The 19,678-nt window shown below is 39.0% G+C and overlaps 2 protein-coding genes across 4 annotated transcripts; both read left to right on the forward strand.

The window, feature by feature from the left end:
- The first annotated feature begins 1,352 nt into the window (after positions 1–1,352).
- LOC144070749 (lactadherin-like) lies at positions 1,353–11,680 on the forward strand. 2 transcript variants are annotated; one of them, XM_077595194.1, is made up of 10 exons: positions 1,353–1,549; positions 3,917–4,042; positions 4,114–4,245; positions 7,462–7,575; positions 8,211–8,392; positions 8,467–8,622; positions 8,694–8,838; positions 9,802–10,004; positions 10,082–10,237; positions 10,984–11,680. In XM_077595194.1, the coding sequence occupies exons 1-10, from the start codon at positions 1,474–1,476 to the stop codon at positions 11,125–11,127; spliced, it is 1,434 nt and encodes a 477-aa protein (XP_077451320.1). In that variant the 5' UTR covers positions 1,353–1,473; the 3' UTR covers positions 11,128–11,680. The 2 variants fall into 2 exon arrangements, with proteins under 2 accessions (XP_077451320.1, XP_077451321.1); XM_077595195.1 differs by having other exon boundaries at positions 9,820–10,004.
- Positions 11,681–13,909: 2,229 nt separating this feature from the next.
- Positions 13,910–19,646, forward strand: nucb2a (nucleobindin 2a). 2 transcript variants are annotated; one of them, XM_077595193.1, is made up of 13 exons: positions 13,910–14,154; positions 14,394–14,520; positions 15,296–15,403; positions 15,565–15,697; positions 15,776–15,879; positions 16,071–16,256; positions 16,353–16,443; positions 16,505–16,563; positions 16,625–16,717; positions 17,592–17,681; positions 17,766–17,936; positions 18,005–18,065; positions 18,148–19,646. In XM_077595193.1, the coding sequence occupies exons 2-13, from the start codon at positions 14,395–14,397 to the stop codon at positions 18,357–18,359; spliced, it is 1,434 nt and encodes a 477-aa protein (XP_077451319.1). In that variant the 5' UTR covers positions 13,910–14,154; position 14,394; the 3' UTR covers positions 18,360–19,646. The 2 variants fall into 2 exon arrangements, with proteins under 2 accessions (XP_077451319.1, XP_077451318.1); XM_077595192.1 differs by having other exon boundaries at positions 13,910–14,106; positions 14,395–14,520.
- Positions 19,647–19,678: the final 32 nt, after the last annotated feature.

Genomic DNA, 19,678 nt, shown 5'->3' on the forward strand with positions numbered 1-19,678 from the left:
ATGCTGCTAGGAAGTGGATTTTACCTAATTTTAGTGAATTTTTTGTCATTTCACGTATGGACGTATCGATGTCATTGCTGTCTTTTTACCGGGGAAATGATACTCCGGGCCCGGTTCTGATGTCTAAAAAGCTCCAGTATTTGTATTTAATCAATAAATGCTGTTTTCGGCTGGATTTTACCCCCATTTTTGGGCAAGGTTTGCCCGTACGCCGTACGTTCATTGCTGTTTTTTCCCGGGAAAATCACCCCCCTGGCCTGGTTTTAATGTCTGAAAAGCTCCAGTATTTGTATTTAATCATGAAATGCTGCTAGGAAGTGGATTTTACCCCATTTTTGTGCATTGATTTATTGATTATTTTTTATGTGTCGCAGCTCTAGCTGCAGTAGAGGTTTTATAGCCATAAAATAGTTTTGGAGGGTTGGATTGATACGTTGAAGGCGCTACGAGAAAATGCACCGACCGCCACTGATATAGATATATATATATATATATATATATATATATATATATATATATATATATATATATTTATATATGACTTAGTTAACCAATTATGAAATAACTAATTCCACCAGCATAGTTGTGGTGGCATTTAAAACACTCATTCAATAAATAAATTGTTAATTTAAATAAAATGAACAAAATTAATACTATTACATTCTGGTTTTAGCTGGGAGGAAAAAATATTTCAGTCAAAGTTTGGCCAATACCGCGGTGGGATGCATATACTGTATGCTGTATGTTGATCTTCTGAATATTGAGGACGTTTCAAAGAATGTCCATCTGAGGGAGACAGAGTTTAAGAAACTGTGGCTTATTCAAGTGCTTTGTATACTTTTTTATCGTGTGTGTGTATGTGTATAAACAGATATATAAAAAACGTTTTCAATGTACGGATTATGATTTTTTTTTGTTTAACCGTCACCTTACTGAATAGAACGTTCATTTGCGCATCCGAGTCAAAATGGATTGGACGTCCAGCACCGTCAATTGACAAAAAACACGCCCAGCTACACACTGCCAATTAAATACTGCAAAATAAATTTTAGAGTGTTTTGGGGGGACGTGTCCAGTGTGTATTTTTCCTTTTAATCATTTTAATTTTATTTATTTAGTTTAGTTTAACACAATATTCATTTATACAGCTAGATTTGTATAAAATACATGAAATATACAATCATTATCAACAATCAAAAATGTCAATAATAATCTTGAAGGTCTTCAGGTAAAAAAAAAAAAGTCACATACCCTCACTTTTAAAATATACTATAAATAAAGTCTGTTTTAATGGCTCATTCTGTATAAAGAATGACTCAAGATGTAGTCCCGCCTCTCAACGGCGTCACCAAGTTTGCTGTGTTACTGCTTGGTCCTGTCTTAGCTGCCAACAGAATTCCTACTTTTCACTGAGTACTTGAATGCGGCCATAGCCGAAATTCACTCAACTTCGGAGCACCTTCGTGTAAAAATATGACATCTCGCAGAAATACGGGAAAAGTATACTTCGCCGCGATTGCACATCTTCTTTGCCTGTTGTCGGTCACAGGTAAGTCCAAGTAACTCGAGTTACACGATATGATTCTTGTTGACTTGTGTCAGTTCAATAGTTTGTAGTGAATGATTCAAGGTAGTCACTAAAGTATAGGACATGGCTTACCTTTTTTATTTCTCTTTCTCTGAAATAATAAAACCAGTTCTTCGTCCTTTTATTGTTTTATGGATGTCCCTTTTGACAAGAAGATTTTTTTAAGTATATCAAATTTGATGATGACATGGTCTTGGTAAGGTGTCAATTGAAGTTTAGTCATTTCAAGGAATTTACATACTTTGAAAGGCAACATAGTCATGTATAATAATTTATTTATTAATTACTTATTTATTAGTTATTGTTATTATTTATTTATTTGTTGTTGTTATTTGTGCACTTCGTGATGAAGCTTTAAATGTCATTATACTTGTATAATGACAATAAAAGCCTTCAATTCATCTCATCTCATTTTCTGAACTGCTTTATCCTCATTAGGGTCGCGCGGGGTGCTGGAGCCTATCCCAGCTGACTCCGGGCCAGAGGCGGGGGACACCCTGAATTGGTAGCCAGCCAATCGCAGGGCACAAGGAGACAAAAAAATGCACACTCACACCCATACCTAGGGGAAATTTAGAGTGGCCAATTAGCCTACCATGCATGTTTTCTGAATGTGGGAGGAAACCAGAGTACCCGGAGGAAACCCACACAGGCCCAGGTAGAACATGCAAACTCCACACAGGTGGATGTGACCTGGATTTGAACCCAGGAACTCAGAGCTGTGAAGCTGACGCGCTAACCACTCATACCACCGGGTCGCGCATTCAATTCAGTTCAATTCAATTCAATAATTCCAGTGCAACCGCAGCTATTAGCAAACGTAACTATTTTTCAAATCCTCTGCACTTCTAGTGATCTAATGTTATCATTGTGAGAACATTTATTTACCTTTTCCTGCAAAACATCAAGTTTCTGTACAGCATGTATGCACTTGTAGTCATGTTTGTGTATTTACAACATGCTGTCATTTCCATGAGTGGACATCTTGATGGTAAAAAAAAAGTGAGGTGGTACAGATGGAGAATAAAACCACCTTATGGGCTCTTGTCTGGGGGCAACATTGAACAGCTGTCTGTTCGGCTAACCCAAGATAAACCTGGAAATATCCTGCCAATTTCCGGCACCTGCACACACATTGTCTGCCAAAAATAGTATGCAAATATGTCTGGGATGTTCAGTATCACATTGGCTGTGGGAATGCCCAACTTCATGACGCCCTGCAACCGTTGCACTCACAGGTCACCTGTCAGTCTGGTAGTTCATTGGCGGCAACCATCCTGAGCGTTCCGTCATGTTGTATAACTGCTCATTCCCTGCAGACTAGGACCTGCATGCGTGTTTTCCACCTGGCTAATCCTGCAATCTCTTAATCCCAACCACACACACAGGCACGTTTTGTTGTCAGTGCTGTTTACCTAGAAGGTTTGTTTTAGTCTATCACAGAAATGGTTGCTTGGCAAACTATATCTGCAGTTTGTTGATGAAAAGTCATTACTTTTGACTGTTTTACTGAATTTCAAACTATTAAAACATATCAGGATAAGTAGCTCGTGCAGTATTGTTTTGTACTACAGGTTATAATATTTTTAGCACAACATTTAGCAAGAGGCTGGCTCAGTTTATGTCCCCTTGGCTCTCTTTGGCAGGCACAAATTCCCAGGCCCGGGGCTTTTGTGTCCTGGAACTTTGTGTTTAAAACACCAATCTGTATTAGAAATAATGGAGCGGTGTTCGCAAAATCAAACAAATTGTCGCAATGGTTGACATGGTGTACAACAAGGCACAGACAGAATCCACACAATCCATTTTTAGAGTCCTATTATCATTTTGTTTATTCACCTTCCAAATAGATGTCCAAGTCATTCACATACTTTCAAACACATTGATGTCCAAGCTGCCACATGCTGTTGAGGTGATGAATAGCATTGCAACCATAAACAAAAAGCCATTTTATGATTCATAAATCTGTGCCCTGCCACTCCCTTGTGGCGTTTTCTGCCCTATTTACCAGAGCCATCCAAGAAATATGACTCAGTTCTTAGCGCTCTGCTTATTCCTGCAAAACAACAGGACAAATTTAGCACAGATTTTAAAGTTTTCTTTTGAATGTTTACTCATTATTATCCATCTGTTAAAAAAGTTATGAGACAGACGTTACGATTTATTGTGTGGTCTCTGTCTGACATTTCCCTGAATTTTCTGTCAAGAACAGTGGCTGAACAAAAAAAGTAAACGTTAGGTTAATATTGCGCAACAAAATGGGCATTCAAATAAGGTAAAGGTTGAAATAATAACTTATTTGCACACTCTCTTTCCTCCTTGGCTTAGGTGACTACTGTGAAGTGAACCATTGCCATAATGGTGGTACTTGCGTGACAGGGGTAGGAGAAGAACCCTTTATCTGCATCTGTGCAGATGGGTTTGCCGGAGACACGTGCGACCTGACGGAGATAGGTAGGGGAAACAAAGCAAATTTTCAATGCCAAACTATTCTTTGTTGAAATTCCCCTCCTTGCTTGACTCAGGACCTTGCAGTCCCAATCCCTGTAAGAATGACGCATCTTGCGAGGTGATTTCTCCTACCAGAAGAGGAGATGTTTTCAACGAGTACGTCTGCAAATGCAGGGCGGGCTTTGAAGGGGCTCACTGCCAGATCAGTAAGTGCTTCTGTCCAGTTTTCCTTGTGTCGTATATTTAAGTAAGCAAACTACTGTATTTTTCGGAGTATAAACCGCACCAGCCAAAGAATGCACAATGAAAAGGAAAAATGATATATAAGTTCCATTTTTGAGAGGGCAATTTTTTATATTGTGAGAAACCAAGAACAAACATACATTCAAGTAACAATTATAAAATGGAGAAAAACAGATTAACGAGGCTGTTGTTAAAGATAACAGTTTTTCAGATAAATACAGCCTATAAAAAAATAATAAAAGAAAATAAAAATGTTAAAAAAACAGGCTTTTGGTGGTCAAAAAGGAAGAAAAAAAAGATACATAAGTCACACTTGAGTATTAGCCTCAGGCTCAGCCATACTATAAAAAAGTGCGACTTATAGACCGGAAGATACGATCATATAAAACTAAACAGGTTATCATACATTGTGAATTTAAACTCATAGCAAAGTACAGTCACATAAATGGTCCTAAAATGTATATTTTTAATTGAAAACTCAAGTTTACAGGAAGTTTTAAGATCAAGTGGCATATAATCACTTCATTGTTTAAACTTTAAACCAATGTGATTATTTAGCGACATAGCCATTGCAAGAAAAATTTGTAGATTGCTAAGCGCTCACTTAAAATTGGAAAACTAATACCGAGCTTCTCGTCAAATATGAGCCCCACTTTATAAACCACATTGGTGTATGCACTTTATTACATTGGCTGCTATAAAGGATGAACTCATTGTGCCCTGAAATCCATTGCAATGTAACCGGATAAAGTCGACTCAAATTTAACATCTATGAGTGAAATATTCCCAGTATAAATTCCTTGACGAACAGATTTTGACACTCCACTGTTTACTGCTCAAGGTACTAATAGTAGCAGTCAGAGAAGGAGGAGGCGGAGGAGGAGGAGGTGTCTGTTAGAAAAATGTGGAACTATTGAGTGACCCTATTGGCAAATGGATGTTTACCCTAGACTCACGATTGAGGCCGGTGCTGTTGTAGTAAATAAGATGTGTAGTCAGTCCATGCAATAGTCTCATGAAAGAACCTCTTTCACAGAGTCCTATGGTTATTCTGTTTGGCTAATTAGTAAGAAAAACCTTCACCAAGTCTCTTAGCATGCAGATGCCACCCACACTGGTTCTCACAGACTTGATCTTAATTAAAACAGCTCAAATGTTATAGTGGATTCCATGAAATACTTTTAATTGTAAAGTTTATTATTTCTTACGAATATAATGCCAAAAAAATGACATGTTCGCCAGTTTTTGTGATTGGGAATGTGGAAGGTAAAAAGTTTAGGAATTGGGAAATAGAGTGTTTTGACTCACCCCTTAATTATATTACTGAAGGGCTATTTATTTTGAATGAAAAGAACATCCCATCCCATAGTCCACAAGCTGACCACCAATTGTAGGTTTGTGTAGTGTGCTCCCTGCCCCAGTTCTAATTCTGTGTCAGACGTCATACACAGAAATGGTCTCGTGGTTTAGTTAAAACCCATTCATTTATTTACAGAGCTTTGTTTCTCTCTTAAACTAATCATTTGGTAATAGATAAATACTAGTGTGTTTTGTTTCTAGAAACTGTTCAGAGTTTATATTGTATAATTATTTCTTTTGACTATATTTGTCAAAATGAAATATTGTTCTCAAACCAAAATGTTAAGTAGAATTCACGTGCTTCATTGCTGGATTTCGAGCAAATCAGTCAGATTACTTGGTACGCTTTCTTAGCTGGATCAAGAGTTTTCAGCTGTTTTGTTTGTGTTGTGATGGCCATATTAGCATTCCTAAGTTTTGACCAATCCTCTTAGTGGAGCAAGAATTGCAGAGATCCATGTGGCATTACGTCAGCCTGTCACCTGCCACCTGCTTTACCAGAGTCTTTAAGGTCATTTCAGGAAAGGTAGCACAACATGTTGTTTATCATTGTTGAGGGGAAGTAATTGCATACCTGTCAACCTCTGCCGATAACTGCCCTTATAAGTGATTATGATTCCCCTTACAAACCCCCAAGTAGGGGAATCATAATCATTTATAAGGGCAGTTATCGGCAGAGGTTGATAGGTATGTAATTGGCGCAGACTGAGGACACAATTAAATTAATTTGATACTTCCACCAGTTACAGTGACTGAATATGTATGTGTTTATTTTCATTAAATCTCGTTGGATAAATGAAACACATTATGAAGCCATGCAGTGATGTGTGATTTTCTCCCCTCAAATACTTGGTGTATTACTGTAGTAGGTTACTACTTGCCATGAAAATTAGAAATCAGCATGTGTGTCCAAACACAAAGCTGCCCTCTGCTGGTTAATAACTTAATTATTTTCTTAATCAGTCTTGATCCAAAAAATAAAAAATGGGGTTCTGACGATCAGTAGATATTGGCCCATGCTACATAACTACCAAGTTTCAAGGGGATCACTTCACGAATCAGTAGAGCTTCAACGTTTAGTGTACACAAGAACAACATGAGTGGGGACGTGACACATTTTTGGCCTGTAAAAAGTGTGACTTTTTTTCTGCCTTTTTAAGCCTTATTCAAGTCATGAACAATGCAGAAGCAATAAAAACATTTGAAATAATCATACTTGGCTACTTAGGACTTCAATTATGCTCATTTAGTTGAGAACATAGTTAGATTAGTCAATTATTGTCAGGCTTTTCAATTGAGCTGGGACAAGTAGGATCAAGAAATCCTTTTTGTTTTTGAAATAGTATAAGTTAAAGTCAAAGTCACTTAAAAATTTGATCATTTGCAAAGATACACTTTTGACTTAAAAAAAGCTTGTTAATTAAAGTTCTATGTATAACCTCAATAAAACAAAAAAACAAGCCTGCTTTTCAATTTCATCTTGAAGAAAACCATCCCAAATGCCATTCACACATTGTGATTAGTGTATGGGCAAAGTGATTGGAATTTAAAATGTTAACGCAAGTATCTTTTTTTCCTCTTTTTCTTTTGTTGCTCTGGAAGAAACAAGTCATGGACAAATTCATTTCATTCACTCCAGTATTTAATTCCAGCTGCATGTTTAGAAAAAGTTGGCCTGGTGATGTATAGAGTTTGGTTTATTTGTGCCACCGTGTGGTGGTTTGGCTTATAACATAGATCTACAGTGAGAACTATGAAGCATTGCTTTGCTGGCATGATTTTAACTGTGCCCAATTTAATAATGCTGTCCTTTCTTCTAGATGTGAACGACTGCGCCAATCGACCATGTAAAAATGGAGGCATGTGCAAAGACCTCGATGGGGATTTTTCATGTCAGTGCCCTTCACCCTATGTTGGGAAGCAGTGCCAACTACGTATGTGCACTCATTTTAACACAGCTCATTATATATAATGCATTTAAAAAATCATCAAGTAGTGTATGCTAGTGGAGTTAAACCAGGGGTGGGCAAACTTTTTGACTTGCGGGCCGGAATAGATACTAAGATTTGACAGAGGGGCCGGGCTAGGAGCATTTGGACACGCAATGTAATTTATCAAACCTGGGGATTGAAATGGTAGAAAAAAGACACAATTGAAGGTGAAAATTTATTTTCAAATTTACTTCAACATTAAGAACATATTATTATTCAACGAAAGAAAGCAGTCTTTAAATTGAGAGTGATGAGCGGCATGTTAATTAAGTTACTGTACTGCTGCTGTGCGTACATGTGCAAGTTGCTATTTTAAACACAGTAGAGAAACTCACATTTCAGTGGGAAGTGCGTTGTTGTTCTCCTTTTTGCCAGTGCTAGTGTGCCATCTATCGGGGAAACGAGGGTATTGCCGGGGAAAGGGAAATGAATGAGGTCATTGATTTTTACAATAATTTGGACAACGTCGGCGGGCCGGGTTAAAAAGCCTAACGGGCCGTATATGGCCCGCGTGCCGTAGTTTGCCCATGTCTGAGTTAAACGTTAGGTGTTCTACTATTACCATGTTTCTTTCTCAGGTTGTATTTCTCTACTGGGAATGGAAGGTGGCGCAATAGCAGAGTCCCAGATTTCCGCATCGTCTGTGCACTACGGAATTCTTGGTCTTCAGCGATGGGGTCCGGAGTTGGCACGGCTCAACAATCAAGGCATCGTCAACGCCTGGACATCGGCTGTCCATGACAAAAACCCTTGGATCGAGGTAAGAGAACTCATCGTTCATCCCCAGTCTTTACATTAGTTAAGAGAAACTTCCATCACCTCTTATGACGCCAGATCAACATGCAGAAGAAGATGCGTCTGACGGGAATCATAACTCAAGGGGCCAGTCGTATGGGCACGGCGGAATACGTAAAGGCCTTCAAGGTGGCGAGCAGCTTTGATGGCAAGACTTATACCACGTATAGAATGGACGGACAACGGAGAGACAAGGTTAGCATGCGTGATCAAAAGCTCTGCACACATGCTCATCGCTGCTCTTATTGTACAACTTTGCACTGCAGATTTTGGTGGGCAACATCGATAACGACAGCACGAAGACCAATCTTTTTGACCCACCCATTGTGGCCCAGTACATCCGTATAATTCCTGTGGTTTGCCGAAAGGCATGTACCCTACGCATGGAGCTGGTGGGATGCGAACTAAACGGTAATTTCACCCAAAACATCCAATTTCTATAAAATTCTCGTGGTGAATAAGAATAGAGTAGAGGTACCAGTGTATAAGTGACACTGGAGTATAAATCAGATTTTAGGGAGGGCAATCTTTTATATGAACCAAGTACAAACATACTTTAAAGTAAAAAATAGTTAAATGGAGGACAGGCTAAACAGGCACCTGTTTATGTAACATTTACAGTTTTTTGGGGTTAGTATAGCCAAAAAAACCTACATGAGTATTACATACAGCCCAGAAAATACTGTAGTAATGTCGTACGTAGGAATTGGATTGGATTGGATAACTTTATTCATCCCATATTTGGGAAATTTCATTTTGACAGTAGCAAGAGGGTGAGAATGCAGATACAGGAAAAGACATAGTTATAAGTTAGACAGTACAGTCGCAGAGGCCGAAGAACAACAAAGCAAAAGCACAAAGTACAAAGCAAATCAAAGTAAATGGGATCATTAAGAATCACCAAATCAAATCATTAAGACAGAAAAGCAGCAAAAACACAAAACGAGCAAGAGTGGACGGAGCTACCGCCACCGGCTGTCACTTGAATGGCGCCATCTTGGTTGCGGTAGCAAAAACGGATACAGACTCAAAGAAATATTAAATGTAATGTAAAAAAAAGATAGAAGGGCTGTAAAACACGAAAAACAAATAAGAGTGGACAGAGCTACTGCCACTGGCTGCCGCGTGAACGGCGCCATCTTGGAAAATATGTTGCATTGTGCAATTTCCTGCATGAGCACCACCTATCTTTCCGCCTTATTGCTCTCTTTTTACTCTGTCACCGTTTAGTACCGGATCCAACAATTGTTTTCCTTCTGATTTTCTGGTGGAGGACAATGATTATTCTCTTCTGTGGGTTTATTTATTCATCTATTCTACCGCTTTTCTCTTGGTTTTTCCATTCCTCCCTTCTATCTGCTTCTTTATTCACAGTTTATTCAAACACCACAGGGTGCTCAGAGCCTATGGGAATGAAGTCTCGTCTGATATCGGACAGTCAACTGTCAACCTCCAGTTCCTTCCGCACATGGGGCATCGATAGCTTTACTTGGCTGCCTCAGTTTGCTCGTCTGGATAAGCAGGGGAAGACTAATGCATGGTCACCTTCCCAAAACAACCGATCAGAGTGGATCCAGGTGACAGATGATGCTCGTCACGTAACGACGACGCTGAAATGTCGCCGATTTTCCAATGCTCGATATCTCTTGTTTAGGTGGATCTCGAGAAGACAAAGCGCCTCACCGGTATCATCACTCAGGGGGCCAAAGACTTTGGAGTGGTGCAATTTGTGTCTGTGTTTAAAGTAGCTTACAGTAATGATGGAGAGTCATGGAATATAGTGAATGATGTCAACACTGGCCATGATAAGGTCAGTCATTTGTACAGCCAAACGATTCATGTTAAAGTTGGAAAAGAACACGCTATATATTTATATGAAATGAAATTCTACATGATTAGTTTGGATGTAATCTGCTTTATATCAACGTTTGTTTGGCGGGACGGTGGTTAGCACATCCGCCTCACAGTTCTAAGCTCGAGAGTTCAATCACTGGTGGGTTTCTACCATTTGTGTGGAATTTGCATGTTCTCCCTGTGCCTGTGTGAGTTTTCTCAGTGCGTGACCGGACGTTTCGCTGAAAGACATTTGGTCGCCGGACGTTTGGTCGCCGGACGTTTGGTCGACCGGACGTTTGGTCGACCGGACGTTTGGTAGAATGGACGTTTGGCAGAACGGACGTTTGGTAGAACGGGTTCGCATGCAATTGATAGATTTTAACATTGGGTGAATGGGGATTTAATGACTATTATTTAACATTGAGTGAATAGGGTTACGTCCGAGTACCTTCTCAGGGTACTCCGTTTTTTTCCCAGATCCCCAAAACATGCATGCCATAGCTGGTTGAACGCTTTAAATTGTCCTTACGTATGAGTGTGGTCGCGAATGGTTGTTTGTGTCATTGGGCCAGGACCCTGAAACACCTGGTGAATAAATACATTATTCAAAGATTGTCACTTTAAAATTTTGGATAGATGCTTTGAGAACATAGAAGTGCTTAAAAACTTAGCTGACGTTGGACTGCTGTCAATTATCATTCCAATCATCTTCTTTTTCAGCTTTTTCAAGGCAATATTGACAACAACAGCCATGTGAAGAATGTATTTGAGCCGCCGTTCTACGCCCGTTTTATCCGAGTGGTTCCCTGGGAGTGGCAGGAACGTATCACTCTCCGCATTGAGCTACTAGGCTGTGATGACTAGAGACTCATCTTATTTCCGCAGATCTCATTGTTTTTTCACCTTCTTTCCCTTTTTTTGTCGTGACAGCATTTAAATTGTGCTGTATAACTCTGGATAAAAATCATGTTGCTGGACTTTTACATAAGTAGCACTTTGTCTTCTTTTATAAATTGACATTACTTATTGTTTATTTGTGCTTGAAGTTGTATTATCTTCTTAAAATTCTAAATGAATCCTCTAATTTTGCTTATAACATGTACAGTACAGCATGCTAGTTATATGTTGCTGGGTGTAAATATTTTTTTTTCAATTGAAATACGTATACGTAGTGCTATAGTTGACATAACAACTCAGATGTCACGTTGATTCTTTTTGGGGTCTTTCCAAACGTGGAGTGCTCAACGTAGGAACCGTTTCGTGCGTAGTGTGTTTAGAGACGAACACATTTAGTACTTGCACACGCCCAAATGTTAATGTGTTTGTGTTGTCGAGCGAGTTTTTGCTGTTTTATTTTCTTTAATAAAGAATGTGAATTTCCTTTGTCTTCTTTTTAATAAAAAAATTAATAAAATAATTTTATTTATTGCCTTTTATTTTAAAAACAATCGTAAGCGAGTCCGGCGACGAATTGTCCGTCGACGAAATGTCCGGCGACGATGTCTGTTCGATGAACTGTCCGGCGACGAAATGTCTGGTCACGACAGATACGCACCAACACATTAATCTTATAACTATGCCTTTTCTTGCTACTGTCACAATGAAATTTCCCGAATACGGGATGAATAAAGTTATCCAATCCAATCCCAAAAGGTTAATTTTCGTGAAGCACACGATAGCACGATGAAGCATGGCCAGTGCAATTTGAATTTTGGTACACTGAGTATTTTAGGTATTATTTTGTCGTTTACACATCAAACTTATTTCTCATCATGTTTAAAAAATGTGGTTGTAACAGTTATACAGCACTTATAGAAAGGTAAAATTAACATTTTTTCAAAATGTATTGTTGCATTACATTAACAGTCATTCATTGTGCTTTGCATAACACTTCCATGTCTATTATTGGCATTTTTTTCCTGTTCTTATTGACATAGAAAGACCCATTTATTACAGATAGCAAAACAATTTACTTTATATACTATGTTTGCAAATTTGTAAATGTATCACATCCTATATTTCTTAAAATCAAATTCACATCCTCTAATTTACCCATCAAAATTTCTAGGAAACACAATGTTTTTGGGGGCGACTCGTGGGCAAGAGGTTAAGCGTGTCGGACACACAGTTCTTGGGTTGAGAGTTCAATGCCAGGCGGGTCCTCACTGTGTGGACTTTTCATGTTCTCCTTGGGCTTTCGTAGGTTTTTTTTCCAGGTACTCCGGTTTCCTCCCACACCCCCAAAACATGGTTGGTAGGCTAAATTGCCTCTAGGTATGAACGTCACTTGTCCGTCTTGTCCCCTGCGATTAGCTGGCCCCCAAGTCAGGGTGTGGGAGGAAACCGGAGTACCCAGAGGAAACCCACGCAGGCCTGGGGAGAACATGCAAACTCCACACAGATGGACATGACCTGGATTTGAACCCAGGACCCCAGAGCTGCGAGGTGTATTGCTACAAAGAAGAAACTATTAAACCAAATACACTATATTTCCGGGCTTATATTATAATTACCTCCACCCGTATGTAAACCCTACAGAAGAAGGTTATGTATTCTGTTTATTTTTTGGTTTGTTTGCCCATATTTTTGTGTTGAAGTTTACTAAAATAACAAATAAAGGATTAAAAAAAAAAAAAATCAAACCTGCAGGATATACATGTAATATGAAACAAAAGAGGTGTTTGGATGTTTGTCACTGTCAATGCAAGGCAATGTTTTAAAACTATGAAAAAAAACCTTTTTATTGATTTGAATTATCTTTTTTCCTGTTTTATTAACAATTTATTTATCTATTAACTTATTATTGCCGTGAAATTAGCCGGCAACCAAATCCAAGTGTAGCCCGCCTACTGCCTGTTGTTAGTTGGGATAGGCTCCAGCAACCCTGCAACACTTTTGAAGATAAGAAGCTCAGAAAATAAATGAATGAACCTATTTTTTTTCATTAAAAATATACTTAAAAATAATCACCCACATTTTGGGTAATATTGTAGCTTAAGCGAACCTGAACATTATCTCCACATATTTTTAAGCAACCAAAAATAATCACTTATACAAATAAAAGGTTAGTATTCTCGTACACAGGCTGCACATTGGAAGAGTGGTTCGCGTGTCAGGCCCACAGTTCTGAGATTGAGGGTTCCATCCCAAGTGCGGACCTTTTTGTGTAGAGTTTGGATATTCTCCCCGGGCTTTTGTGAGTTTTCTCCGGGTACTCCAGTTTCTTCCCACATCCCAAAAACCTGTATGGTAGGCTGATTGGACACTCTAAATTGCCCCTAGGTTTGTAAGGATGTCTGTCTCCTTGTGCCCTGCGATTGGCTGGCCTCCAATTTAGGGTGTCCCCTGCATGATGCCTGTAGTTATCTGTGATAGCCTCCAGCACCCCCCGCGATCCTTATGAGGATAAGCAGTGCGGAAAAAGAATGAATGGATTCTCGTAACCCTTCTATTTCTTGGTGTACTGTTTTAATAATGGAGAAAATAATATAATGTGCAGATTTTTATGGCATCAGATTATAGCATAATTACAGAAAAAATACAAAACCCAAGATACCACCAAAGTGTACAAGATGACGCGTGTGCGGTTTCGCCCTTCTATAAAGCGGAAGTGATACTTTTCCGTGTTCGTCAATTGACAGCGGGCAGTTTGGTCAACTCGCCACGTACTATTCGATGCAACCAAACTGCAAATTAATTTGACAGACGTTTACGGTAGCCAATGAGAAAGCTTTATTGCCACTCGGACCTCCCACGGACGGACTAACCTACTTGCCGGCCGACACGGCTTCTATTAAGAAGAGGCGAGGATTCGAGGAAATTATGGGTTACGGTCACAGTAACGTGAGTACACAACAGGAGCATTAAGCGGGCTGTTTTATTGCATTTTACGTTACGGGTTTACACTGAACATCTAACGGAATCAAATTGCCAAGCGATCATTTTTATTAGCGTGGCAGATCATTGCTAAATCTGACAGTACCATTGCTAAGGCTAACTAGTCCCCTCTGGCTACATAGTAATTTGACATGGTTTGATTTAATGGGGGGAGGACCATTAGCCCACAAAAATAAATGTCATCATATCTAGGCTTGTTGAAATAGGTTTGATTTTAGTCTTTTGGTGTTGAAGATGTGGTGGAGTCGTGTCTTGCTGATCAGCTGGGGTCTGGTGCTCACTTTGGAGGCAGTTCCCATCAGTAAGGACAAGACTAAAATTCAAGAGCCACCAGTCAAAATAGAGGATGCTCCAAACGTGGTAATTATTTACTTTGCTTTTAGTTTCCTTCCATGGTTTCAGTGTTTACAAAGTTACACATTTCTTTTGACACATCCCAATATTAGATTTAACTTTTTTGGAGCAAGTGACTATTTTTTTTTTTTTTTTGTAATTTACTAACCTTTATTTTAGTTTTTTGTTTTAATAAACAACAACTAAATATTATCAGTTATTATATAAAACAACCATTTCTGATTTACTGCCTTAACAGTGCAGCATATTCTACCTCATTACATTTGCTTAGAAATTATCAGTTTTATTTACAAAGCTCTGTTTATTGTTCATTTGCTCTAGTTATAATAACTATTTTACATCTTTAAAATATTACTTAAAGCTTCTTACTGTATGTTTGCGCCCCAACACCTGAATCTACCCTTTGGGGATAATCTAATCATTTAGTTGATTTTATTACTATGTAATATTATAATGTAATTATTATATGTAATTCATATGTATTAATTAATATGTATGTAATGCATTAATAATTATTTGATAACAGTGTTAATAAAAACACTGTTTACTGCCCCAAGTTGTTTTAGTTAGAGACTTTGAACACACCCTAAATGGCATTGTTGTCATAATGTGCAGAGCTGCGGATAGTATCCATATCCATAAATAAGATGCAGGGTTCAAATGAAGAGAGAAAAGTAATTGCTTATAGTGCAACAAATAAGGTTTTTATTTTTTATATTTTTTAGCACAACCATCTTTCACTTAAAGTTTATTTATTTATATATTTTTCTTTTCCTTTAAGGATACTGGTCTTCACTATGACCGCTACCTCAGGGAAGTCATAGATTTTCTCGAAAAAGATGAACATTTTAGAGAAAAACTCCATAATACGGACATGGAAGATATCAAGGTAAAGAACGTTGTTTTTCTTTGGTGGGAAAAAACAGGAAGAAAACAAATCACTCCACTTTTCCTTGACAACTTAATTGAAGCAATAATTGATAAATATTGCAATTTTTTTCTTGTTAATCCCCTAACCGTTGTGTTACATAATATTTCCTTACACGGCAGGAAGGTAAACTAGCCAAAGAGCTGGACTTTGTCAGCCACCATGTCAGAACCAAACTGGACGAGTTAAAGAGGCAAGAAGTAAATCGACTAAGGACGTTGATTAAGGCCAAGCAAGACATTGAAGGTGGAAATGGTAGGTCAACTAGGCAAAGAAACACATCGGCAGAAATGGTGCATCATAATATGTGCTGTCCATTTGTCCCCTGCATAGATATCGCAGTGGACCACCAGGTTCTGCTGAAACAGTTTGAATACTTGAACCATATGAACCCACATACATTTGAAGTGGAGGACCTGGATCGTCTCATCAAATCGGTAAAGTGGATAGCCAACCATAATGTTTATGCTTGAAATTGTCAAAGTTGTCTTCGCATTTACAGATGCACGGTAGCCCCATGACGCGTTCAAAAACATTATTTCAGAGTCGTAAAGTCGTTATCGTATTTGGACAATCTGTCCAAGAAAGATTGGATCATAGTGCAAAGCAATGTTGTCTTTATACCAAGGCCACAAACGATCTGGAGAACTTTGACAAAGAACGGCATGAAGAGTTCAAGCGTTACGAAATGATGAAGGAGCACGACAGACTCGAACACCTGAAGACACTGGACGAGGATCAGCGAAAGGAAGAGGAGGAGCATTACGAGGAACTGAGGAAAAAACACGCCAATCACCCTAAAGTCAACCACCCGGTAGGTTTTTCATAGGCTGGAGCCACAGGAAACCCTCATGTTGTGTTCCATTATATTATAATATCAATCTGATTCCAATCTAATCATCTGTTGCAGGGCAGCCAGAATCAACTCAAAGAAGTGTGGGAAGACACTGATGGCTTAGACCCGGAGGACTTTGATCCCAAAACCTTTTTCAACTTGCACGGTAAGGCATTATCTCCATACGAGGTGTTCTCAAACACGCTTGACCTCTCCTTGTTTCGCAGACTCCAACGGAGATGGCTTTTTTGATGAACAGGAACTGGAATCGCTGTTCACCAAAGAGGTGAGGAGTCCCGTGCAATCAGGTTATGTCCGCGATTGACGCTCGTCACCTAACGTTGCAGCTGGAAAAACTCTACGACCCTGCAAACGAAGAGGACGACATGGTAGAAATGGAGGAAGAGAGGTTGCGTATGAGAGAGCACGTGATGAATGAGGTATTCGTTTCCCGTTTTGTTGCAGAAATACCATTTTTGTTCGCACCTGAGTATTAGTCACACCAGCCAAATAATGTACAAGTAAGAGGAATAACATATAAGTCGCAGTTTTGGGAGGAGATTTTTCTATTTTTATTAGAAACCAGGAACAAATAGGTTAAAGTAACATAGTAAAAAACAAAATAGTAAAAACAAAAAAACGGTGAAAAAAATACAGCATAGTAAAATGGAGAAAAACAGGCTAAATAGGCATCTGTTAACATAAGTTCTTCAGATGACTATAATCTAAAAAAACAACATACCAAGGTCAGAGCGAAAAAAAAAAAACATAAGTCAAACTTGAGTATTGCCGTATTTACTCGAGTATAACATGTAAAATTTTGTACCAAAAAACTGAAGAAAAATTCGGGTGCGTGTTATACACGAATCCTTGTGAAGAACTGCCCTCCGCCAGTGAAAAAGTCCCCTTCGCAGCCATTTTAATTTAGCAAAATTTTAAATATTATGATGGAGAATTAGACTTTAAGGATTTAAAATTGTAAATTCCATTTGAGCATTGTGTTCATACTGGCAGTTTGTTTTACCAGGTTTCTGTACCCTATTTTGTGAGTAAATGTGTTCACATTTGCCAATTACCAGTACCGGTGCAATCCTTGGTGTGAGCTGAGAAAAAGTGAGGAAAAAAAAATTATACCAATTTTTAGTCACAAATTATGGGTGCACGTTATACACGTGTGCACGTTATACTCGAATAAATAGGGTAGTGGCAGGTCCTGCCAAACTATGAAAAAAATGCGACTTCTAGTCAGGAAAATACGGTACTGATTTTCCAATTTCATGCATCCAGTTTATTGATAATTAAGTGGACTTGCAGGTGGATTCTAACAAAGACAGGCTGGTGTCTTTGGATGAGTTCATGACTGCGACGAATAAAAAAGAATTCTTGGAGCCAGATAGTTGGGAGGTAAAATGCACCCTGCAACAAATATGATTAATCCAATGGATTAAAATGCCGTAAAAGTGAATACATTTGCGTGGTGTGCGCAAGACGTTGGAGCAGAACCAGGCCTACACCGACGATGAGATGAGGGAGTTTGAGGAGCACTTGGCTCGTCAAGAGCAGGAGCTTCACCAGAAATCCGCCGACCTTGAAAAGCAGAGGAACGAGCTGGAAAGACAGCAGGAGCAACTTAATGCGCAGAAAATCGAGTTGCAGCAGGTACGTCGAGATTTGCTCCCCGCTGCTCACATTGGAAAAAAAAACTGGATTACCATTTTTCTTTCCAGGCGGTCAATCATATGGAACGTCTCCGCTCTGAAAAACAAGAGCCCCCTCCTGAAGTCCACGGTGGGTTCCCGTATATTTCTTCTCCCGTTTTTTTTTTACAGGCTGATGTCCCGCTGATGCTGTTTGCTATTTTTTGTCGCAGTGGAAGGAAACGCCATCCCGGACAACCACGTTCTCGACAATCAGCAGCAGCTGCAGCACGACCAACAGATTCTCGCTCAAGAGCATCAACAGGAAGCGCAGCCTCACCCTGAGGCTTCTCAAGACCAGAACCGGCAAACGGTCCAGCAGCCAAACCAGGATCTGCCTCCGGGCCACCACGAAGATCAACAAAGCCAGAACCATCTGCAGTAGAGCCTTTACAGCTGGACCTTTTTTTTTGGAGCTCATCCTATTGGTGCTTCAGATCTCGCTCAGGATGGAAAAGCACACACGATGAACAATGCCAGGGTGTCCGACTTATGAATAATGGATTTTTAGGAGCATTTTGTCAACACGATGGCAGGACAGGGACATTTGAGCTATAACAATATATTTGATTTTGAGGCCTGTGGATTAAGTCACTTTAAGCCTTTGGACTAGACTTTGACTGAAATGTTCTGTTTTGCAATATTGCAGTGAGACCCAAATTTGACATTACCTCACTACCATGGACAGCGCTAGAAATCAATTCCATTTGCAGGCATTGACATTGATGGCACAAGACAAGACATCAATCCAATCTGACAGGAGGGCTGGTAGCAATTGAATGAGCGCTGTCAGCTCTCCCTGTCAAAATAGATTGACGTCTCGCGCGCCAATGAGTTGAGAATACAAGTGTTGACTGAATTCTGCTGTTTAAAATTATGGCCATTAGGAATATAAAATGTGCTGCGCTATCATTTTCACTTTACAAAATCGCGTCACAACAGTCAAAATAACTTTTGGTGGTCATCTAATCGAACAGATGCTGTTAAAACTGCCAAAACTGAAGAAAAAAATCGGAATTTCTGGATTTGAATCAGACATCCGCAAAGATTGGGTTTTATGGTTTTGCAAAATGTTGGACAATTTTTGTTGGACAGATTTGGAGGTTGTACAGTTAAAATACCACTGTTTTTGTTCATGTACTCAATTGTATGTGAGGGGTTTTATTTGATCAGACTTGATGACTTTTTAATCAAAAAGCTATTGTGACATCAGCTGAATTGCAAAATATTACATTTGGTAATATTTATGGCGTTCAATTTTTAAAAATGTAAAAATGGCAAAAAAACAAGTGGAGTACATTGTTGATGCAGTAACCTTTTGCATTCATTTAAGTGACATAATCATACAAATTTGTTTTCACAAATCCTAAACCACGTGATCTCATACATCATGCTTACAGTGTTATGATCTTCATTAGTCCGTCGAGTCTGCGAAACTGCACGTTTTCATGCTTGTAGGCCCCCAAAAACATTTCCCAGCTGTGCCAAAAGCTTTTTTTTCTCCAAAATGTTAGCATATTAGTTTGCACAAGAAGTACAAGTGGTTCTCTTATTGCTTGCTGCTGGATTAAATTGTCAGTGTATATGTTGCTACTTGTATGCCTCAGTTTACCTAAGACAATAAATGAGTTACTACTTCTTGCAATTTGAGCAAGGGGTTATACTCAGTCAACGGCTGTATATTTTCTTTGTAAATAGGAATCC

This window comes from Stigmatopora argus, chromosome 2 (genome assembly GCF_051989625.1).
Source record: "Stigmatopora argus isolate UIUO_Sarg chromosome 2, RoL_Sarg_1.0, whole genome shotgun sequence".
In the NCBI taxonomy this organism is placed as follows: Eukaryota; Metazoa; Chordata; class Actinopteri; order Syngnathiformes; family Syngnathidae; genus Stigmatopora; species Stigmatopora argus.